Source organism: Aulonocara stuartgranti (assembly GCF_965226115.1).
Source record: "Aulonocara stuartgranti genome assembly, chromosome: 20".
Taxonomy (NCBI): domain Eukaryota; kingdom Metazoa; phylum Chordata; class Actinopteri; order Cichliformes; family Cichlidae; genus Aulonocara; species Aulonocara stuartgranti.
The window spans coordinates 14,128,570-14,151,501 of record NC_138956.1 but is presented as its reverse complement, the minus strand read 5'-3'; the positions used below and the strand labels follow the sequence as shown (position 1 = coordinate 14,151,501).

General features: G+C 41.7%; 2 protein-coding genes across 2 annotated transcripts in view; one reads left to right on the top strand and one right to left on the bottom strand.

The window, feature by feature from the left end:
* The window catches only part of LOC309697331 (uncharacterized protein), a 521,790-nt gene that overhangs the window by 215,776 nt on the left and 283,082 nt on the right, over positions 1-22,932 (bottom strand). The window lies entirely within an intron of this gene.
* The window catches only part of cpne9 (copine family member IX), a gene marked incomplete at its 5' end in the record, with an annotated part of 115,862 nt that overhangs the window by 10,613 nt on the left and 82,317 nt on the right, over positions 1-22,932 (top strand). The window contains one exon of the mRNA XM_082519173.1: positions 17,358-17,404. Coding sequence (XP_082375299.1) covers positions 17,358-17,404 — 47 coding nt within the window. The remainder of the gene's footprint in view (positions 1-17,357; positions 17,405-22,932) is intronic.

Sequence of the window (22,932 nt, the reverse complement as noted above, 5' to 3'; positions counted from 1 at the left end):
ATGTGCCTGTTTAGGCTCATTTATCTGCTTTTTTAGTGTTTCTGTTTTCTCTTCATGCTCTCCTAAATGCATGGTCTGTCCTTTACATTAGATATTGTGATTGAGTTGTTTTTGAAAATGCAGCACTATTAGATATGACTCAGTTTCACTGAAAAGTAGAAAGAGATTAAAATGGCAGGTAAAATTACGTTGTGACAGACCAGTTCACTTTTTACAGCTTTGTCTGTCAAAATGATGGACAATGAAATGCAACCTCTGGTGTTACCTTGTGTTAAAAGCTCTGTATTTGCTCACTTCTCTTCTCTCAGTGATTGACTTGGATAATGATATCCCTGCATCCTGGTCTGTGCTGGTCTTGGCTGAATGTAGTGACAAGGGGTTTCTGTTCAATGCCAGGGATACTGGCATTGTACAGACCACCAGCCACTGTTGTCTTCTGTGTAAATACAGGCCTTTTGATGTTGCCGAGCTCACCGCAATAAACCAAGCTAGTGATGTGGTCTCTGCCAATATTCCCCCTACATTACTATGCAAAGGTCATGAGCCATGACTGGATCCCATTTCTTTAATTAACTCATTAGAAAAAGACAAAGATAACACAATTTGACTGGCATATGATGGTATTTTTGCATCAACAAGGTGATTCCCAAAGAGCTATTAGCTGAAAACTCAGGAAATCTTAGCATGGTGTGTGGTGTGTGCTCGAAGAAATTGAAGGAAACTGGACAAGTGAAAGACAACAGGAAGAAGTGGCATGTCTAAAAAATCTACACCGGATGAGCAAATTCTGAAAGTCATGTCCTCAAAAAAAAGAAATGATGTCACACTATTAAGCTATTAATAAGGTATTAGAAGGTGCTTAATTCATCATTTATGTATCTTTACATCATTACTGCTCCTTGGTATGCCATTTATAAATGCAAATATACTGTTATGACTATGATTCTGATTATTACTAGCAGTGATAGCTGTACATAGATAAACCATGTACAGCAGTGATGCACATGCACATGCTCATTATATTAATGCTGCTATCCTGTATATATTGTACATACTATTGTTTGAGTACTTACGATTGTTTTTTTTGTACTTTTTATATTTTACATTTATATTTATTATTGAAACTTGCACCAAGGGAGTGGCACTCCAATTTCGTTGTACTCTGTACAATGACAATAAAGGCTATTCTATTCTATTGGTGTAACAGTAACAGATGGATAAACATATCTGTATTTATAAATGACATACTAAGGAAGAATAATGATGTATAAATGCTGAATTAAGCACTTGCTAATAGCTTACTAATGTTGAATAGTGTGACAGTATCATAAAGTTGAGTTGAGTTGATCTGCTTGAATTGATTCATCTACTATTTGACGAAGCCTCATCAGAAATGGTGTCAGTGGAAAGATGTCTCTCAAGACAGCATTCTTAAAACAAAAGAGTAAGAAAGGAAAGAAGGCTGAGGTATGACAAATTACACAAAAACAAAATATAAAGAAATTGGTGTCGTTTGAGACTTTTGTACGCTACAGTATTTTGGTAATAGATTTATTATTTTGTCATAATGACCTCCAGATTTTACAAATTTAGTTAACCTCCTAGGGCCTGATGTCCACATATGTGGATGTCATATTTTGGGTTGTCTAGACCAAAATACTTAATTTTGCTCTACAAGGGCCTGATATCCACTTACAAGGACATTATACTGACACTGTTCTATCGACATTTAAAACAACTGTCCTCATATGTGGATCTCATTCTTCTCAGTAACAAAAATCCGGTAAAAAAATAAATAAATCACGTAATTCTTTGTTTTTACATTCATCAGGTCCCAGTCAGCCCAAATAGCAAAGAGAAATTAAAAATGCATGCCATTGAAGAGTTTGGGTCTTAGGAGGTTAAAGATAATAGCCAGACTGGTCTGTGAAACCGTTTTTGAATGAATTGACTACAGTTACAGTCTGCAAAACAGTTTTTCAAAAAACATATTTTTCAAATTCGGGGATCAGTGATCAAAACAAATACGAAAGCACATGGCTGCATCTTTGGTTTAAAAATAGGCAGACCAAATTACAGATAGACCCCAGTGCTTCTGAACTTTGATGGCACTTCATATCAAGTGGTACTCGACGAAACCCAGTGATCCGGTTGTTGATATTCGCTATTTCAGTGCTGTAGTGAGTCTCTTTTTTCATACCTAGGTAGCTACAGCTTTGGACTTTGGTAATGATTGGATTTTTTTCTCAAGAACACAACAATAAATATGTGATCTCTTTTCTCCTGCATTCACATTCTGAGAATTTCAGCTGTTCTTGTCAACAGCTTTGAGCTAAGAGGTTGTGCTTGTTTGCGTCTGTCTGTCTGCGTATCTGTCTCCTGCTCATGAACTTGTCTGTCACAGCTTTCTACAAGAATGTGTTAGATGCCAAACACTCATCTCTTCAGGCACTTCTTCTTATCTAATTTATTGATGACTCAGCGTTTGTCCTTGGAGATGTTGTGTCACGTTGCCTGGTCGTTGTGTAAATTTAATTTGAGTTTCTCTTACTCCACCATCAAATTAGCTGATGCCTCTCTCTCACCGCCCACACAGGGATGGAGGATGTACTGTATACCTGCACTGTTCATGTGCTCATCTGTGTAAAGTACAGGACTGTTAAGTTGGCTTGCAAATAGCTTTTTTCCCATTTAGATGGACATGAATAAACATGATGCTTTGAAACCAGTAGGCTAACCAGTAGGTTTTTACAAAGAATATATTGAAGATTTTGTTGTTCTTTTACTTTTGTGCTTAAATGTAAAGCGATTTAGGAAGACCAGGTGTTTGAATGTTTGCTTTCGGCCAAATGTGACACTGTGCACTATGATTATGCATCTTCAACCCTTCCAAAAAGGCCATACTTGTACAGTCTTTCTCTAATTGTACTGGTGTGAGCTTGTGTGTAGCTCTTTGGTTTTGTTGCAGTTTCCCTGATTGCATGGTCTGACCTTGAGGTGACTTTGCTGGGCATAGAGTGCTGTGAAGACTGTGGCACTGTGTTAACACACCTGAATGCTCCAGACTACAAATTGGCAAAGATTCAGTTTTTATGGAGGTGCTCACACATGCTGGTGATCAATTAATGAAGTGCATTTGACTAGCGGCACCTGGCTTCTACACTTTGCTCATCCTGACATGCTTTACACCACTGATGCCTGACCTTCGTTTTTGCATTTCATTAATGTGTTTACTTTCATATTTGTTGCAGGTCTTGAGCTGAGTCTGTAGCAACCATTAAACCATTAAAAACTAATTTAGGTCAGAAAAAAAAATTGCAGGTATACATTTTGATTTGAAGGTTATCTTTAAGGTATCTTTAAGGTTTCTCTATTTTTCACCTATTCTAGTTCTATTGATCAATCATCTTTGAAAGGTTTTCATTTCCTAGAGGTAACCACTCCATTTCTTATTAAATCTATATCTATATACATGATGTTGCTGAAAGTATTTTCACATCTGTCTGTACACTCATATAAACCTGAGTGACATCCCATTTTTAGGGTTTAATATGGTGTCTGCCCACCTTTTGCAGCTATAGCAGCCTCTTCTGGGAAGACCTTTCATAAGATTTAGGAGTGTATTTCACTTTCTTTTTTTTTCTTTTCTACCATTCTGTCAGATGTCATGTATGAGGTCAGACACTAATTTTGGAGCTTGCAGTCTCCACTCTAATTCATTCCAAATATGTTTGGAATGAATTGGTGATGTGGTGTAGAAGAACTTGACTGGCCTGCTCAGAGTCCTGACCTCAAACCCACACCACGATTCCCCCTCTGCCAATCTTTACACCTGGCACAATGCAGTAACACAACTACCGTTTTTCTGGTAACTGCCAAACCCAGACTCGTCCATCGGATTGCCGGATCGAGAAGCATGAGAACATGTTCTCTAGCGTCCACCACTGTTCTAGAGTCCAGTGGTGGTATGCTTTCCATCACTGCATCAGATGCTTTGCATTGTGCTTGGTGATGTGAGGCTTGGACACAGCTGTTCAGACATCCAAACCCATTCCAAGAAGCTCTGTGCACTGTTTTTTTTTTTTTTTTTTTTGCCTGTCCCATTTGGTTCTTTAGCCATCAGAATTGTTGTCTGAAGACCAACAAGGATACCCAATGGATTTACTTTGCCAAATGGATCATCGTGGCATTACTGTATTGGTCCATTTGATCGACCTTTGTTTTTATTATTTATTATATTTTATTTTCAGATGTTACAGACGGGACAGACATGAGTGAGGGATAGGAAAGGGAGAGAGAAAAAGGAAGGAAAAGAAAAACAGAAGGGGAGAGGGACAGTGAGAAAGGGGGGAGAAAAAAAAATCTCCTGGATCACCTGTTGAGAGAAGAAGAATAGAAAACAAGCAAAAAAACAAAACAAAGCAACATACTAAACACAACACCATCGCATTAATCTAGCTAAGTGTAAACAGCAGTAAATACTAAATATTCAATGTTGTTGTGCAGCACGCAGGACCGACAGCGCACAATGTGCTTTGAAGTAGCAGCCAAGAAAGGTGTAAGTCTACGAGCAGTGAACACCCGTGTGCATACCTGTGTGGATCAGCGCGCTTGTATTTAAATGGTTTCCATATGTAATGGTCTGCAAGATGATGTAGCAAGCCATAGCCCCGTCCCCCAGGGCATGAAGCAGGCATGGAGGAGATCCAGGCCCCAGACATCCAGAGGCCTCAGAGTGCGAGAGCCAAGGAGGACCACTGGAGGGGCATCCGTGCCACCCTCATGGGAAGGGCTGAGATTCCCCAGACGAGGCGTCACCCAGGAGCCACTGAGCAGAAGCTAGAGGGGGCTGCACCGGCGTGCCCGCTGGCTCTGCCGGCAGCCAGCTGAGCCAGAGTGAACCGAGCCGCAGGCCCAGAGGCCAGAGGCCCGAGGGCCCACCACACCCCGGAGGAGGCCTGACCGAGCAACAGGCGCCAGGCCCCGCCAGGCCCCGCCAGGCCCCGCCAGGTAGGCTAACCAGTAGGTAGCCGCCAGGTAGCCACCGGGAGTGAACCGGTACATACCTGGGCGCCCAGCCCCGGACACCAAGAACCACAACCGACCCCTGAGGGCATCAGTCACCGGCAGGGAGTGTGGTGAGGGGAGATAGGCCTTGGAGGGCCTGGGAGTTCCCAGAGAGGTGGAGTCTAAGACCCGACCTGACATATAGACACAGAGAAACAGGCACACACAGACACAAACATGCATTCCCACCCTCATGCACACATATACAAACACTCAGAACTCACCCAACGTAAGGATTGACATAAATGGACATGTATACACAATCACACTCCCCAAACATACTCTATACCCCGGGTCCAGGTACCCTCGCCCCCAGAGGGGGAAACAGAACCCATACCCAAGAGATGTTACCCTTCCCCCCGGGGTGGAGGCAAGCAGACCATCCCAGGCTCCGCAGCAGCAGGGAGGCCAATCGGACAGCTAACATCTCCTCCCAGCCCCCCCGCCCCAATGGCTAGCAGAGAACGGGGGTGTGTGAAGACCCCATACCTCCCTCCTCCCGCTCATGTGTAGTGTTGCTGCGTGTTGTTCTAAAGTGCATTTAAAACAAGGGAGAGCATGGACGCCGTTAACGTGCCCACCCTCAAGGCCCTATATATATATGTGTGTGTTATGAGATTGTAAGTAATGTGGATGTCTAAGTTGTGAGATAAAATTGAGGCACAGGTGGCCGGAAGGGGAAAGAGGGGGAGGGGGGGGGGGATGTCTCCCCTGCACCCTTGTGACAAGGCCCTACCTGTGTGGGTGAATGTGGTGGAGCGGGAAGAGGGAGGTAGCCGGGGATGGGGAGGAAAAGGAGGGAGGGGAGGATGCCCCTCCCTAGGGCCAGCTCCCCTGCTGACCCCAGTAGGCACCCCCCGTCCTCTGGTACCCACCAAGGCAAGGGAGCCCAGGTCCATCCAGACCGGGGCCTACGGTAGCACTGCCAAGCCCCACAGGACCCGGGGCAGCCCACCCTACCCCACCACAGAGGAAACTGTACCCACCCCAACATTCAATCGTCTCCCAGACTACACAAGACAACAGACACCCAGGTTAAGTTTATTCTCCACCTCTCCTATGTCTCTCCCCCACCTGCAGAGTGGACTCCTGCAACGATGGAACAACCTCCCTGCCAGTTGAAGAGCCCCCCAGTTAGGCCGATGCACAAGAGGCCCCCTGCGCCAGGGCTGAGCCCCCATGCACCCACCCGCTCACAATCTCGGTGACACACCGACGAGGACCGAAGCCCCCAAGGCCCAGCCAGAGCCCCAGCACGGAGGCAAAGCACCCCCGAACCCCAAACCCCCACGCCTGCCCCGGATCCACTCAGGGGCAGCCAGGCCACCAGGCCAGTAACCTACGTCCACCAGTACAGACCATCCTCCAGCCCCGCTGCATGCAGCCACGAGGAGAACAACCTCTAAGAGTGACCAGAGCTACTAACCAGGTTATGAACACAACCCCCGGGTTAAGCCCTCCAGGGATAACGTCTCTAGGGGTCCTCCAGGCGCCCTAAGCCCATCCCAACTCCATATGAACCACAGTAGCTAAGGCGGGACCAAACCACGACCCCCTACCCCCGCTAGGTGATGGAGCCGATCAAAGGAGCCCAGAGGGATTGATCTAATGTGGTGGCAGAGGCTATATCGAGACTAATGTGATCTATTAGAAGGTTTCTATATTGGCTAGAATTAAGATTATTTTTATTTTTCCAGTTCATGAGGACCGTTTTCTTGGCGATGCATAGGGCAGTAAAAACCATGTGGACTGTATTAGTTTCTGTAGTGACCTCATCCAGTTTTCCTAACAAGCATACTAAAGGGGAGGTTGGAATTTTACATTACATTCTTTGTGCACTGTTAATGAACTAATCTGAAGGCCACATGATGTTTGGAGATCTGTAGTGATTGACACTGCAGAAAGTTGACCCATTAACTCTGCTGTGATTTTATTTGGCTTATGACTTTCTTGGCTGAGATGCTGTTGATCCCAATCACTTCCACAATGTTATAATACTTCTAACAGTTCACTGTGGGATATTTAGTAGTCAGGAAAATTCACAACTGGATGGGTTGCACAGGTGGCATCCTATCACTGGAATTCACTGAGCTCCCATTCTTTCTAAAATGTTTGTAAAGCAGTCTGCATCCCTAGGTACTTGTTTGTATACACTAGGGCTGGGCCATATTATACCGTTCACGGTAATACCAGTGTAATTTTGGGCAACGATAGAAAAATGATAGAATATGAGTAAAACGCGCATGCGCAGTGCCTTTGGTTTCATATGCACACGTCGGAAAAAGCATGGCGGCGAAAGCAAATCGTTGAATGAATCGGATAAACCAGAATTGGTTTGTAAAAATGCTGCAACTTCAGTGGTGTGGAACTGGTTTAGCTTTTGTCCGTCAGACACACAACAAAGCACTATTTTTGGTAGAGCATGCTAGCGGGCCGTCATTATTACTGTGTTTTTTTGGAAAATACGGCACACTTAAAATCAACCCTTTGATTTTTCTGAAAATCGACAGTGCCCCTTATAACCCCGTGTGCCTTATGTATGAATTCTGGTTGTGTTTACTGACCTCGAAACGATTTTATGTCGTACACGGCGCTCGAAAATCTGTCAAATGTTTTAGTACTACTTTGCTAAGCTACGAACCTGGACTGCTTGATGGATTGTCGGAGCATTACGGCTACCGTAGTCAGGAGCCTGGCGGAGTGATACGTACTGTGCTTCAACATAATATTATCGTATTGTGTGTGTATAACCTCTTTTTTAAGTGTTGTGGATATTATACATGGTTATGCTGAGGATATGTCGGCCAATTTCCACTGGAAATCCTGAAAAGATGAATTATGCAACGAATCTATGAATTATAAAACAAACATGAACTTAATTGTAAATTAAAATTTAAAGCAGACCTCTGGCACCTACAATACTTTTGACAATAAATCATATCAATGGCCATTGGATGGGTCAGGAAGTGTCGAGCTGGCTAGACCAGAAGACTCTTTGAGGGTCTTCTGATCTAGCCAGCTCCCCACTGGCTCTAGCCTCCTTTTAATCTCCAACTGGCTACTCCCAGTAATTCTTATTATAGAAAGCATCCACACATGCGGGTTTATGTACAAGTCTGTCTGTTAATAGATGTTAGTTTGCTTGCTAGATTGTACCATATTATGCTAAGTCACAGTAACAAAATTACAGATTTTTTTTTTTACATGAAAACAGACAGACCAGTATAAAAAATGTAACCCTTTTTTTGTTTAAATCCCTCACTCATATTACTTGGTGTGAAAGCAGGTTGCACAGTCATGGAAACTGTTTGAGTTTGGGCCATATGCAAAAATCAAATCCGTCACTCAGCAGTATACTACACTACTATTTTCTCCACCAAGGAATGAAGTTATGTAAGTTCCTTTGAAAAGAACTCTGGCGTGCTGTGTACCAACCTGTCAGCCAGCGTTTTAAAGGAGGTGTCACTTTTTTAAAATGATGATAGATGTTTAATTTTGAAACATAACTCCTTTCATTATTAATATTACATGCTCTGCAATGCTGTTAGGCAGCTGGATATGCATTTTTTCAGCCTTGTCTCAACCAGATTTTAATGAATTCCAGGCATGCGTGACCCCGACCACACAGACTTTGCCCTTGGACAGATGCAAACAGGTCTTGTGCGTTTCAGAGAAAAATTTCTCTCCAAGTACGGCTCCCTGAAGAGATTAGGGGCTGGGAGAAATAGAAGAAATTTCAGTCTTTTAGTGAAATAGACAAATATATCTGTCTGATAGATTGCTGTGGTCCCAGATACAAAATAATGAAATTCATGAGATATTTTTCTTCTCATTCCCAATAACTTTGACTGTACCGCTTTGCTCTTTTGGGCACAGCACTGAAGTGACCTTTTAAACTTCAAAGAGCATAATTTACAACTTTAATTCCTATCCAGATGGGATATTTCACTGGTGGTGGAGCTCTATTACACAGAAAATTACTGATGACATCGGATTGCTACAAGTTTGAAAGTTTAAGAGAAGACACTTTAAAAGTAGAAGCAATCTCATTTAGCTGCTTCATGCTGTCATCCAGCAGCTCCCAAAGCTACTAGCTCAGGAATTATCTGACTCTTTTATTTCTATCCACCACCATCTAAACTGCTCTCAGGCTCCCATATGAAAACATCCCACTTCTCTTATGTAACATCATTTGCTGGTGGAGTACTGACAGTTTCCATCCACATGCATGGGTGTTTCGCTCCATTAAAATCTGTAGGAGAGGCAACCCCCCAGCTGACCGTCGGTCCAGGAGTATATAAAAGTAAAATCAATTATTGTATCAATTATGATTACTCTTTGTAGTCTCTCATTGCAAGTTGGTGAGTCATGTTTATCAAATTCATCACATTATATGGTATTTCTTTTGCATTCATTTAGCTGTAGCTGCTCGAGGATTGTGACTCATCAGCAGGTAGGAGTTAATGTTTTGTTGTAACACAGAAGGTGTGGTTATAGTTTGGAGAGCTTGTCCACGTCTCCTAAAGATCTCACCATTATATTCATTGTATATGGATGAGTTTTTTATATATATATATATATATATATATATATATATATATATATTTATTTTTTAATATATATATATATATAACATCGGAGATCTGGACAGAGATCTCCGATGTTATTCCCGGGATCTGCTGGAGCCACTCGCCTAGCTTGGGAGTCACCGCACCTAGTGCTCCGATTACCACAGGGACCACCGTTACCTTCACCCTCCACATCCTCTCGAGCTCTTCTCTGAGCCCTTGGTATTTCTCCAGCTTCTCGTTCACACAAGTACACACACACACACACACACACACACACATATATATATATATATATATATATATATATATGTATATATATATATATATATATATATATATATATATATATATATATATATATATATATATATGTAGAGAGACAGAGAGAGAGAGAGAGAGGGAATGATATATATATATATATACTTGTGTGAAAACAGCCGGGACACGTGAGGCCGAATGCCTCTTGCAAAATAAAGGATGGCAGAATTTTACTATTTTTTGTCATCCATTGTTTACACATTAACATGGGAAGTTTTCTTTCCTTCACTTGGTCAATTATATTTCAATAAAGGCTCAGTGGGGTGAGTAAATGCAAGGCCTGAGTCATACCTTGAAACTAAAGGTCACTGGTCTCTAATTACCCCCAAGGTCTCCTAATGAGTTCTGAGGAAAGAGTGAGCAGCCCCTGTTGATTCAGACATCGAGGGTCGTCCATTCCACACCCACAACATCCATTAACCACGACCTACCTGAAAAGAGCACTTTAAAAAAAAAATCAGGAAGTATAAACAGAGCATTAGGCATGCTATTATTACAGGGTTTAGCTTTAGCTTTCCTAGTGAGTCTGGACATTCTTCATCTTCCAGGTCACTATAGCACATGGATCCATATATTTGATTTGATACTATTTCACGTGCAACACTCTCAGGGTTTTGTGTTTTGAACTGGAGACCTTTTGCATGTTATTTGAATTTGTTCAGCACTACACTATGAATATGTCCTTCATATTTATTATACACTGAGTGATAACTGAATGCTAAATAAATGACCTTGATGCCTGATTCCAATAATCAGATGCTGTATGTAGCCATTCACTGAGCATCTAAACCTCACGCGTACACCAAGGGGACCTGTTATGCTTCTCCCTGTTACATGGCCAAAGTTCGAAATAATTAGGTCAGTGTATGTATAAGTAATTTCTTGTGTAAATGAAAACCTCAGGGATTAGACTAAATAATAATTTTAACTGTATTTTTTTCCGTTGTAAAATACATCAGTCAAAGAAGCTAAGGCTCACTGATGCATATGGAGAGCGAAGGCTGGCATGTGTGGTCCAATCAAATGGGCAACTACTGTAGGTGGATTTAGTGCAGTGGTGTCGAACTCCAGGCCTCGAGGGCCGGTGTCCTGCAGGTTTTTGATATCACCCTGGGTCAACACACCTTAATCAAATGATTAGTTCATTACCAGGCCTCTGGAGAACTGCAAGACATGTTGAGGAGGTAATTTAGCCATTTAAATCAGCTGTGTTGGATCAAGGACACGTCTAAAACCTGCAGGACACTGGCCCTCGAGGCCTGGAGTTTGACACCTGTGATTTAGTGGATTGTAGTGGATGGGTTCAAGCTACAAACCTATCACGTAGTTTATCGGCCAGTTCTGATGAATCACATTTTCTTTTACAACATGTAGATGACCGGGTTCTTGTGTGTGGCTTAGCTGGAGAACACCTGGCACTGGGATGCAGTATGGGAAGAATGCAAGGCAGGGAAGGCAGTGTGATATTTTGGTCAGTGTTCTTTTGGGAAATGTAAGAAATGTTTACAAGCTACAGCCAGTCAGAAGAAAGCTGGTGTAAAGCTACATAAGAGGGAAGTAAAATGACTGATTTTAAGGCTCAGTAAAAGTTGTTCATAGGGATTATTAATTTGCAAATCATACAAAGCTACTCTATTAGAGTCCAAGAACAATGGCAAGGAACTTAACATCAGCACAATAAGTCCGGAAATGTAGCTAGAATGTGGTCACCTTAGCTGAACATAAAGTTTGTAAGGCTTAGTCTTATAAAATTTTTTAAAAAAAACAACACTTCCAACTGGACTGGAATCATGATGATAGACTTGATAAACTGGCAGCTTGTGCCACCGGCATCTGCCCATCTTTCTAATAATGACTTTGCATGTTGTCCTCAGTGGTTGATATTGATGAATGAAAGAATCAATGAGGTTCGAGAATTTAGTCTCCAAACATTAGCAGATCAGCAGATTTGTGAGGAAGTGCTGCTAACCTAGCTAACTCATATGACAGTCTTATAGGACAGTTTGTGTATCAGTGAAGGATTTTTGACAGCTGAGGTCTTAAACCTACTCCTTCTTTTCCTAGCTAAAATCTTACACTGCCTCACTGTGCTGGAATCAAATTTGCACTCCACTTCTCTTTGCCAAACAATCATCTATCCATCTCATCTCTCTGTCTTTATCTCCTCTGTTTTCCTACTCCCACCCAGCCTGTCTAATATTCTTACTCCACATTCCCTCCCTGTCCTCACCTTTTAGCTAGATTTCTATCAGTCACCCCTTTCTAGCGCCATCCCCCTACAGCCCTACATTCCATCTACCTGACCACTTTTCTCTTTCACCTCACAGTAAGCAGCTTGTATCCTCAGCCCGTAACTAAGTCTGTGGAATCTTATTTGTGTCTGCCTTCACTCTTATGAAATTCTCCTTCAGTGCAAATCTTGGAGGCAGGCAGCAAGAAATCCCCAGCAGACAAATAAAACCTTCACACAGGTGACTGTTGATGTAACTGTTGCTCAACCGAGAGTATGCTCTGGCATTTTCAGCTACTCTCAACATACTTATGGGACAGACATGTTGATATTGAAGGGCAGGGTGTCCTGGAAGTTATCTGATGGGTATCTCTTTAAGAAATCTGTAGACAAAATAAAATGCACAGCAGTTTAGATGTGATGAAAATCAGTGCTGGAGGGTGCAGGACACATAGTGTAAATAGTTCAAGCCACTTCCCCTCATTCCCTTTGCTAAACATAATATTTGTAGCAGTTGTTAATAATACATCTACTGTTCCTGCTTCTGCTGATTTCTGCTGTTTTATTTAGAACTGTTCATTACATCAAAACAAAGGCCGAAACATGATTTCCCTCAAAGAAAGTAGCAAAGCTACTCATCATATAACAATGTGTAGTGCTGTAGGACTGTTGCACAAGTATCCTGTGTTTCCATATTTAGTGACAGTTTAGATAAGAAGACACTGAAATTGAAATGCAGACTGGGAATTGTTATCAGAGGGGAACAAGGAGCCACCTCACAAATTTGCTCTCATCTAGCTTGAAACCTGAGCTCTCCAAGTGAGCTCAAATGCACCTTTGATGTGCTGCAGAAAATATTCATGGAGGAAGAACCTAAGAAAATGACATGTAGGGTGTGCAGTGTGAGTGCCAAGCTCTAAATATTAAATCAGTCATATTAGTGTGCACTGCATCCTTTGCAGGTGCACAAAGTTTTTGGGATATTAAACATGTTAAGGCTCACAATAGCAATTGAATCATGATGAAAATTCTGGCAATATACTGTTAATATGACTTCAATGGCTAAAATTCAGTCACCTTGTTTTGTGTGAAATAGATGCGTGTTTGTTTAGGTAAATATGAGGCGTTTCTTTCAAAGTTCTCTGTGACATTCTCTGTTTTAGTGGTCTAAGTTTTCTCTGATCGTCCGACTCACATGGCAAATATATCCATAAATACATGCTGGTGCACCTGCACTGGCCATCAGTGTTTAAGATGTTGTTGTATTATCTTGTATAGCTGGAACCATATGATTTCTATGGTACATACAGCAGTAAAAAACTCTCAAACCCGGGTCTAGAATATGGAGTGAAATCTTCAGGATGAATTTCCCTACACGCTAAAAAAAAAAAACAATCACATGATAAATAGCATTCTTCTTTATCCTCCTTTTTGACATAAACTTTTTTATATTCAGTATGATTCAAAACTGACTGAGTCCGTGAGGAAAGGCAGTCTGCAGCTTTTTTCCTATATATTTCTATGTAACTGGATACTGTAACTGTATCTGGAAATTTTTACAACCCTGCTGGCCGAGAAGGCCTGCAGTGCAGCAATATCTGAAAATGTTTTTGTCAGTGCTAGCTAGTAAACTGTGTTTATGTGGATGTGGATCTGTATGATCTGGCTCGTGTGGCTGAGCTATTTGATATTTACCTGAAAAAAAAACTGGTAGTGAAGTAAAATGCTCTTTTCTCTTTTATCTGATTGGCTCTTTGTCTCTCCGTGACAGACACAGGGAGCCAAGATAAAAGCAAAGCAACATTGTTCTTTGGAAACCAGACTTCAAAACATCAAGTGGCCAAATGATCTGAAATCCTGGATTCATTTGCTTTAGAAGAATAGTAATGGTATAATAATCATTTGTGTGTTTGGACAAAAGATTCTGGTATGAATGTGTTAACATCCTAATATGCAGATTCCTGTTTGCTGGAGATATTCTATTTCTGTAGGATGACCTGTACACTGCTAAAATGTCCATTCAGATTAGAACTTGATATGATTTGTGCTCAATTCTGAATCATTCATGTTTAGTGTCCCCTGTGTGGCCAGCCTGCAGCCAGACTGTTGTCAGGAGTCATGGGAGGAGGGATATGGAATTAACTTGTGATTTGGCCGCTGTGCAGTTGACCAGATGGGCTCCTTCCTTTGTCAGTCACTTTCCATAAAGCAGGCAATCAGTCAGGTTCTTCCGAGACGGACGACACTCAAATGGCTTTACCGGGGATTAGTTAGAGTCTGTGCTGCTCTAACTCTGCAACCTTCGGGGAACATTAAGGTCCCAAGACTCTGATCTCGGTCAAAGCACCGTGCTCTCTCTCAAACATCATTATTGCAGTTAAGAGGTATGACTTTGAGACAAACAGATTGAACCCCTGATGTTCATTTGCCTTCAATTTTTTATTTTCTGTTATTCAATTGAGGGCTAATTCACTAACTGATTAACTTGGATTAATCAGATTTATAAACCTCATTTAAGCAGCAATATTCCTGCTAATAGTCAGACAAAGAAAAGATTGTTTTATTTCAAACCCTCTGCCCAAAACGCTTGCTGTCTGCTCTTCTTTCTGTCTTATCTCGCCTCTCTTAATTGCTCATTAGGAGGGAAAATGTGGTTTTAATCGTCTGTCGGTCCAGACAGTCTGAAGTTCATTAGAGCTAATGTCCAAACTTCACAGAGGCACAAAGTGGCTGATGGTTCCTGTCTAGACACAAACAGCAACACTTGGCCAATTATTAATACACCTCATAAGGGCCTTTCGTGAGTGTTACTTGTTAGCTTAGGCATGAACATGTTTGTGTTTGAGCTTAACATGATAAACATAATAAATCTGTGGGTTATAATTGGTCTGGCTCTGTGTTTTTGCATATTTATGCTGTTTTAAAGTAACTTTTGCCCTCAAAAGACAGACATAATGTTAAACAAAGCACCGCAGGACACGGTAAACATTACAGTAAAAATTGTAACCAGTTGGAGAACTTACTTAGGCCCATTTTATTTTAACAATTCAAGAATTTATACCGTAGTCACGAAAAAGCTAATTTGTAAAGGCTGTAATGCTCGTCTGTGAAGGAAAGCAATTTGACTAATCAAGAATTTTTTTTGAGACTTAATGAGTTACTGTAAAAATAAGCCAGATTACAGTGGCATTGCTATTGATTATTAAGTAAAGGTAAATTCTTTGCTTACAACAAAAAGTGTCATATTAAGTCTTTTAAAATAAACCCTTTCTGCCTTAGCCTTTCTAGGCTAAAACGCTTTAGCCATGCTAAGTTTAAAAAGGCGGTCTCTAAGGCTTTTGGTAAATGAACTATCCCAGCAATTACTGAATGCTGTGAAATTCTGGGTCCCCATAGAATGGATCAAAAAAACGTTGGTCATAGCATCACTGGGCGGCTGATATTTTTGTACTTTGTCCAATGAAAATAGCAGATACACAATCCACTTATAAATTGGAATATGCTTGGTGACTTGGTTGCCTTAACACTTCCTCTATGAGATCAGCAAACTGTTTTGAGTGAAATATAACTCAACAACCTGTTGGTGAATTATAATCAAAATGTAATAAATCTGATGCATTTTTGTTCAAATCTTTATCAGAAATATTGTGGAAGAACTAAGTCAAGTATTAAACTGAAGTTAAACCTTTGTTGGTTTGGTCATTTGCGTTTGTAGACATGTAAAGACAAATACGCTGCTAATCAGTTTGGTCATTGCACTGTCCTCTGCTCAGAATGACTGTCTTTCTGTAATGTGTTTTATGAACAAACACAATGACAAATCTAATGACATCATGGTTATTATTATTATTATTATCCAAAGAAATACTAGGAAGCTAGACTGAGTAGACTGTGGTAACAGTTAGACCTTCATACCTGCTAAATGTCAGCATGTTAGTACTGTAATTGCGAGGCTTTCATAATTTAGCTCAGAGCACTGCATGGCAGGAGCAATGCATTAACAGAGCCAGGGCAGCTGTGGTGCTTCAGGTGCACTGTCACAGACTGTATATATAAAACATTTAAACATTTTAAAGCCTAAATCTGTGTTTGCTGGTGCTTTACATTTTTCATGAAGCAAAGATTTGGCTTGAAGGAAAACAGGGGACAGGCTACTATGAACACTATGTGAAATATACGACTCACAATAAGTGATTATAAATGAGGGGTCATTTCCCCATACACTTCTGTTTACTTCTTTTTTTCAACTAAAAGAACTTCAGGATTGCAGTTGTTCATCTGATATTTATAGTTTCTGTTCATTATTAGATGTGAGCTTTGGAAGCGCTCACTGCTCACTACATAACCACTCCAGTTACATGCATATAAGTATCTTGCAGGGTTATAGCAAGAGGTAACATTTTCAGTTATGTCAGTAAAGACATAAAGATCAGAAAGATTTTAAAAACATGGATGAAAGGTTTCCGTGGAAACCTTTTTTGTTTACATGGAAGAATAGTATTTTTCATGTAATACATTACAGTATTTTAGCCAAGCCTGTTTGAACAAGGATATGCTAACATGCAACACTGAACACTAAGTACAGTTGAGGCTGATGAGATATCATTAAATTTGTATGTGTTTGCTCACAACTGATTCTGTTATTTTCTCTGAGAGGGGAGTTTGCAATGGCACTCTACCTATTTGGTCTTTAGATCCATGCCTTGTAGCACTTCTGCATTTTTTTTTGTAATATTCATGCATATTAATAGCCAGAGAGAGGCCTGGCTGAAGGTGGTGACAGCATATCTGTGAGGCAGAAAATGTAGAGAATGATTACTCCCTCACAGTTACGCAGCGAGATCAGGATGAAAAGTGTGAAAATGAGAGAAATGTACAATGAGTTGTTATTGTTCTAATGGACAGCTGTTTTATTAATAGAGTGTAAATATCACCACTGGATATTGAAAATTCCACATTTTTTAAATGGTCTTTCATTGCGTTTAAGAAGAAATTGTTTACTCTGCTTGCGGCTACATCAGATCTAACTGAAATATATGTGGATGTGAGTGTGTTGATATGTAGGTGGCAACATGCAGAAACCATTACACTAGTGACTGAGATTAAAAAGTGTGTTTTTTCTTTTCTTCATGCTTCCTTTTTGGCCTCTACTCCTCCACTTTCCCTTCCAGTTGTTGTGTTGTATCTGCAGGCTGTGGGAACCAAAGAATGGAGGGAGGTAAGTTAAGCAACCTTTCTATTGCCAATGACAATATCCAATATTTTTGTCTACATATCTGCCAGATTTTTTTATTTTTATTTTTTTTATAGGGAATGAAATAAATGAGTTGTCTTCAGTGTTAATGATTTTCAATCAGAACTTAAAATGGGGGTTATTAAGCTGAAGTCCAGAGGCAACTCACAAAAACCCCTGAGAACATTTTGTAGAAAATTGGAAGTGTGAGCCTCTTCACTTGCCCAGAAAGTGAAACCACATCTTGAACACCCGGGGGGGGAAAGCCCCACATATCAGACCCAAACTGGTGAATTTATGTTGGAGGTGATGGAATAAATAAATTAAAAGACTCATAATTTTATGATGTTGAATGAAATGGATTCTTGTCATGACTCAGGGCAGTGAGAGAAAGAAGGTCAGTTCTTTTTCCACCTCATCAAAAATGCACCATCTGCTCCCCTTGACATCTTGCTGTCTCATCCACTGTCACTGTTTTAAAGGCAAGGTCACGTGACATTCCATTGCTCATTAACATTTTGAATACATTTTGATCTGTTAGGTCCCTCACACAGTTCATGTCTCACATCTTGGCGCTACATTCCCTCATCTAGTTTGCCTACACGTTGCCTCTAGTCACTTTGTGTACTTTAGTCACACTATTTGGCTACCGTTGATCCCCTCATTTTAACGCACCTCACACCTTTGCTTTCCATGTGGTGGGGCTTAATCAAAAAGCACTGCATGAATTGCAGCACAATCAGCAGAGTAAATATCTCTCTGCCAGCCTTACATATTGACACCTCGAGGAGATAATTGCACATGGATGGAAACCTGGAAATCCTTTGTGTGCTTTTGACATCATTATGCATTATGTAAATAATCTATATGTCATTTGTAAGTGCAATTCATGCAGAAATTATTCAGTAACGTTCAGTTACACTTACATGCAAACGTCCTGTGAGCATGATGGGTTTTTTTGTATTGTGTGACTGTTTTGTTTATTATGTGTGCGCAGTATAGAAACCTTGTCCATCAAAATAAGGTGCAATAAATTTGTATAATATTTCAAATGCACGCAGTAACCATGTGATGGGAAGGACTCAGCAAATGAAGAATCATCTTGACACTGTATCATCTTACTTATAGGCCATATTTGTTATGCAAAACAAAGCAATCAGAATCAGAATCAGAAAGGGTTTTATTGCCAAATGTTGAGCAGGTTTACAACATTAGAAAATTGCTGCGGTACTTAGTGCAAAACATTCTGTAAATAAACATAAAAATAAAAATTAAAAGTGCTAAGTAGATAGGTATATACATGAGTGCAGGTGGTGATCAGTGCCAAACATGGAATGATGCAGTGAACACAGCGTAGGGTCATGTGTTAGTGGTGGGAACAGTTATACGGTTATTGTTCATGTGTCCGACAGCAGAGGGGAAGAAACTGTTCTTATGGCGAGAGGTTCTGGTGCGAATGGACCGGAGCCTCCTGCCTGAGGGGAGCAGGTCAAACAGACTGTGTCCAGGGTGAGAAGGGTCAGCTGAGATCCGAGCTGCACGCCCCAGTGTCCTGGGGGTGTACAGGTCCTGCAGAGATGGGAGTCTGCAACTAATCACCTTCTCAGCAGAGCGCACAACACGCTGCAGTCTCTGTTTGTCCCTGATAGTGGCTCCAGCGTACCACACGGTGATGGAGGAGGTGAGGATGGACTCGATGATTGCAGTGTAGAATTGCATCATCGTCCGTGTTGGCAGGTTGAATTTCTTCAGCTGCCTCAGGAAGAAACATCCTCTGCTGGGCTTTCTTTATGACAGAGATGATGGTGGGCTCCCACTTCAGGTCCTGGGTGATGGTGGTACCCAGGAAGCGGAATGAGTCCACAAAGATGATGAGGGTGTCAGTCAGGATGATGGGGGGCAGTGGGGCTGTGCGCTTCCTGAAGTCCACAGTAATCTCCACTGTCTTCTGGGCATTCAGCACCAGGTTGTTGTGGCTGCACCAGGACACCAGACGTTCAACCTCCCTCCTGTAGGCAGACTCGTCCCCGTCCGAGATGAGTCCAATAACGGTGGTGTCATCTGCAAACTTGATTAGCTTGACAGACTGGTGGGTGGAGGTGCAGCAGTTGGTGTACAGGGAGAAGAGCAGAGGAGAAAGAACACAGCCCTGAGGTGCTGATGGTCCGGGAGTCCGAGACCGAGTCTGAGACATTCTTTCCTAGCCTCACATGTTGCTTCCTGTCCGTCAGGAAGTCAGTGATCCACCGGCAGATGGGATCAGGCACATTTATCTGGGAAAGCTTGCCTTGGAGATGGTCTGGAAGGATGGTGTTGAAGGCAGAGCTGAAGTCCACAAACAGGATCCTGGCATAGGTTCCTGGGGAGTCCAGATGCTGCAGGATGAAGTGTAGAGCCATGTTTATAGCATCGACGGAGGACGGAGGGCCAGAACCAAAACAAGCAAAAACAACGAAGTAACAAACCCTCACAGGTCACAGTCCCAAAGTCAAACCGTGCATCCCGCAGCGGTGCAAAAAAAAGAAAAAACCCCACAAAACAGTCTCAGGCGGCCCATCACTACAACAAAAGAGTTCAAGTGGCCTACCTCTTGTCCCGTGATAGGAAAATATAAATATAAACATACACTAAAATACATGAGCCCTGGGTCCCTAGACCCAGGCCATGACAGTTTACTCATTTGTTTTATGATCACAAGCGGTTCAGTTTTCCTCTGTGAACAGCTATGATCCTCCACTTAAAGGTCAACAAATCAGCAGTAGTACCCCATAGATGACTGCAGACTACTCCGTCTCAGCTCTTTCTGTGTGATTACATGCCCTTAAGCCAGAAATGAAGGTAGAGCTACACTGGCAATGGAATTTTGTGGTGATACAAACTGTATTTCATCAAATCAGTGTTATAATTGCATTCACTGAGCAGACTAAACTCTAGGAAGCTATAGTAGGTTATTAAGCTGGTACTTTTATTTATCATCCTCCCCACAACAAAGGAATCTTATTGTCTTGTTAACGGACAGAAAGCATGTGGATTTTTTTTCTGTCTCTAATGAAAGTCTTTATAGAATTAAACCAAGGAAAATCACCAGAAAACAATCCTAAGAGTTAAACAAGTCCCAGATTGTGTTTCTGCAACTGTAATCATCTATATGTTCTCTTCCCATAAACCTTGTACAAGTTAATCTGTGTTTCATGTGTCCAAAGAACTTTTATTAGAACTGTGCAGATTCTTTTAGACGTTTCCTGCCGAGGTTTAATGTTGTCTTCTTGTTCTTGAGTGTAACCAGTGGTTTGCACCTTCTTGTAAACCTATATGTCCACTGATGATGTTGCCACCTGATGGTAGACTTTGACAGTGATACACCTGCCTCCTCAAAAGTTTTATGGATATGTCATGGACATTCATGGGTATGTCTAGATTTTGTGAATTAATTTTTTCTCACCATGGAAATAATTCTGGCATCATGCACTTCAATATTCTGTGTTTTTTACTATCATAGATTGATTTTGTTTTCTCAGCCTATCCCAAAAGGTTGATTCTGTTCATCTGGATGTTGCGTTTTCAGTGGGAGAAATGTTTCGTTACTGATCCAAGTGATTTCTTCAGTCTCAGCTGACTGCAGGCTTCCCCAACCTTATAAACAGTACATTTGCAGTAAATGTGGTTACCCCAGCTGGACATTTGTCAAAGCTGGGAAGGCACCTAAAGACAGCTCCAGCCGATCCAGGAGAGAAGGACAGCTGCTGCCTAAATGAAAACCTGTAGTGATCCTTTATGTGTCAGGAATATCGGAACGGTTGAATCGCATTCTCTCTAAACACCGCATATCTGTGGCTTTTAAACCATAAAACATGCTGCTCCAAAAATTGGTCCACCCCAAGGATCACACCACAAACAGAGTAACATAGTATACGCTGTTAAGTGCCAGGAGGATTGCCAGGATTTATACATCGGGGAAACCAAACAACCTCTGGCGAAGCGGATGACACAACACAGAAGAGCTACCACGTCAGGCCAGGACTCTGCAGTCTATTTACACCTACAGGGCAGTGGACACTCTTTCAATGATGAGGATGTACACATCCTGGACAGGGAGGAACGCTGGTTTGAGCGCGGAGTCAAGGAGGCCATTTACGTGAAAAGGGAAAGACCATCTCTGAATCGAGGAGGTGGCAGCACGGTGGTTAGCATTGTTGCCGCACAGCAAGAAGGTCCTGAGTTCAATTCCACCATCAGGCTGGGGTCTTTCTGTGTGGAGTTTGCATGTTCTCCCCATGTTTGCGTGGGTTCTCTCCGGGTACTCCGGCTTCCTCCCACCGTCCAAAGACATGCAACTTGTGGGGATAGGTTAATTGGATAATCCAAATTGCCACTAGGTGTGAATGTGAGTGTGAATGGTTGTCTGTCCCTATGTGTTAGCCCTGCGACAGACTGGCGACCTGTCCAGGGTGTACCCTGCCTCTCGCCCTATGACAGCTGGGATAGGCTCCAGCGCCCCCCGCGACCCTGAAAAGGATAAGCGGAAGCGAATGGATGGATGGATGAATCGAGGAGGGGGCCTAAGGGTACATCTTTCGCCATCTTGCAATCCTGTGATTGCAGCCATTCCCCAGCTCTCTGTGAATGGTACTCATGGACATTGATCAGTGGGCTTTGATCAGTGGTCAAGATAATTTGCATAATTATGATGAGGGTAACCTCCCAGGCCATTGTTCCTTCAGTGGTGCTAGTTTCAGCTATTGCGCAAATGTACTGTTTATAAGGTTGGGGAAGCCTGGAGTCAGCTGAGACTGAAGAAATCACTCGGATGAGTGAGGAAACATTTCTCCGACTGAAAACGCAACATCCAGATGAACAGAATCAACCTTTTGGGATTTACTTACCTGGATGATTGAGCATGCATCAGGGCACTTTTCTCAGCCTAATGATGGCCTCCTTCACTTCTACCAATGTCTTTGAGCCTCATATTATGAATTCCAGTGTACAGATACCAAATACAAACATTTTTATCTTCCATCTACGCTCATCTTTTTCAGATCTTTCTTCAGGCCTTTTTATCTTCTTTTTTTTTTTTTTGTAATACAACAAAAATTTAAGAAGTGAACTTCTAAAAGTGACTACAGTTAACAGGGGTTAACTAATTAATGGTTAATTAATGGTGAACATTTGCATTTTAATCCCATCTTGACTGTTTGATTTAAAATCCACGGTGGTGGCGTGCAGAGGCAAAAACAAAAAAAACAAAAAAAACAAAAAACTGCCACTGTCCAAAAACTTATGGACTGTGCTGGGCCAGGAGAGGTCTTCACTGTTTATTGTATATTAGCTAAACTTGGCAGCCACTGTGAAAATGAGTGCTAAACCCTAATTCATTTTCCACGTTTCATCGTTTGAAATATAATTGTTTCAGTGGTGATCAGTTGAAAAGTGTTTGCAGATGAGTCGGCATCTTGAAAATGAAAACATGGGTTCCCATGAAGTAATCATCTAGTTTGTCTGCAGTCTGCCCCCAT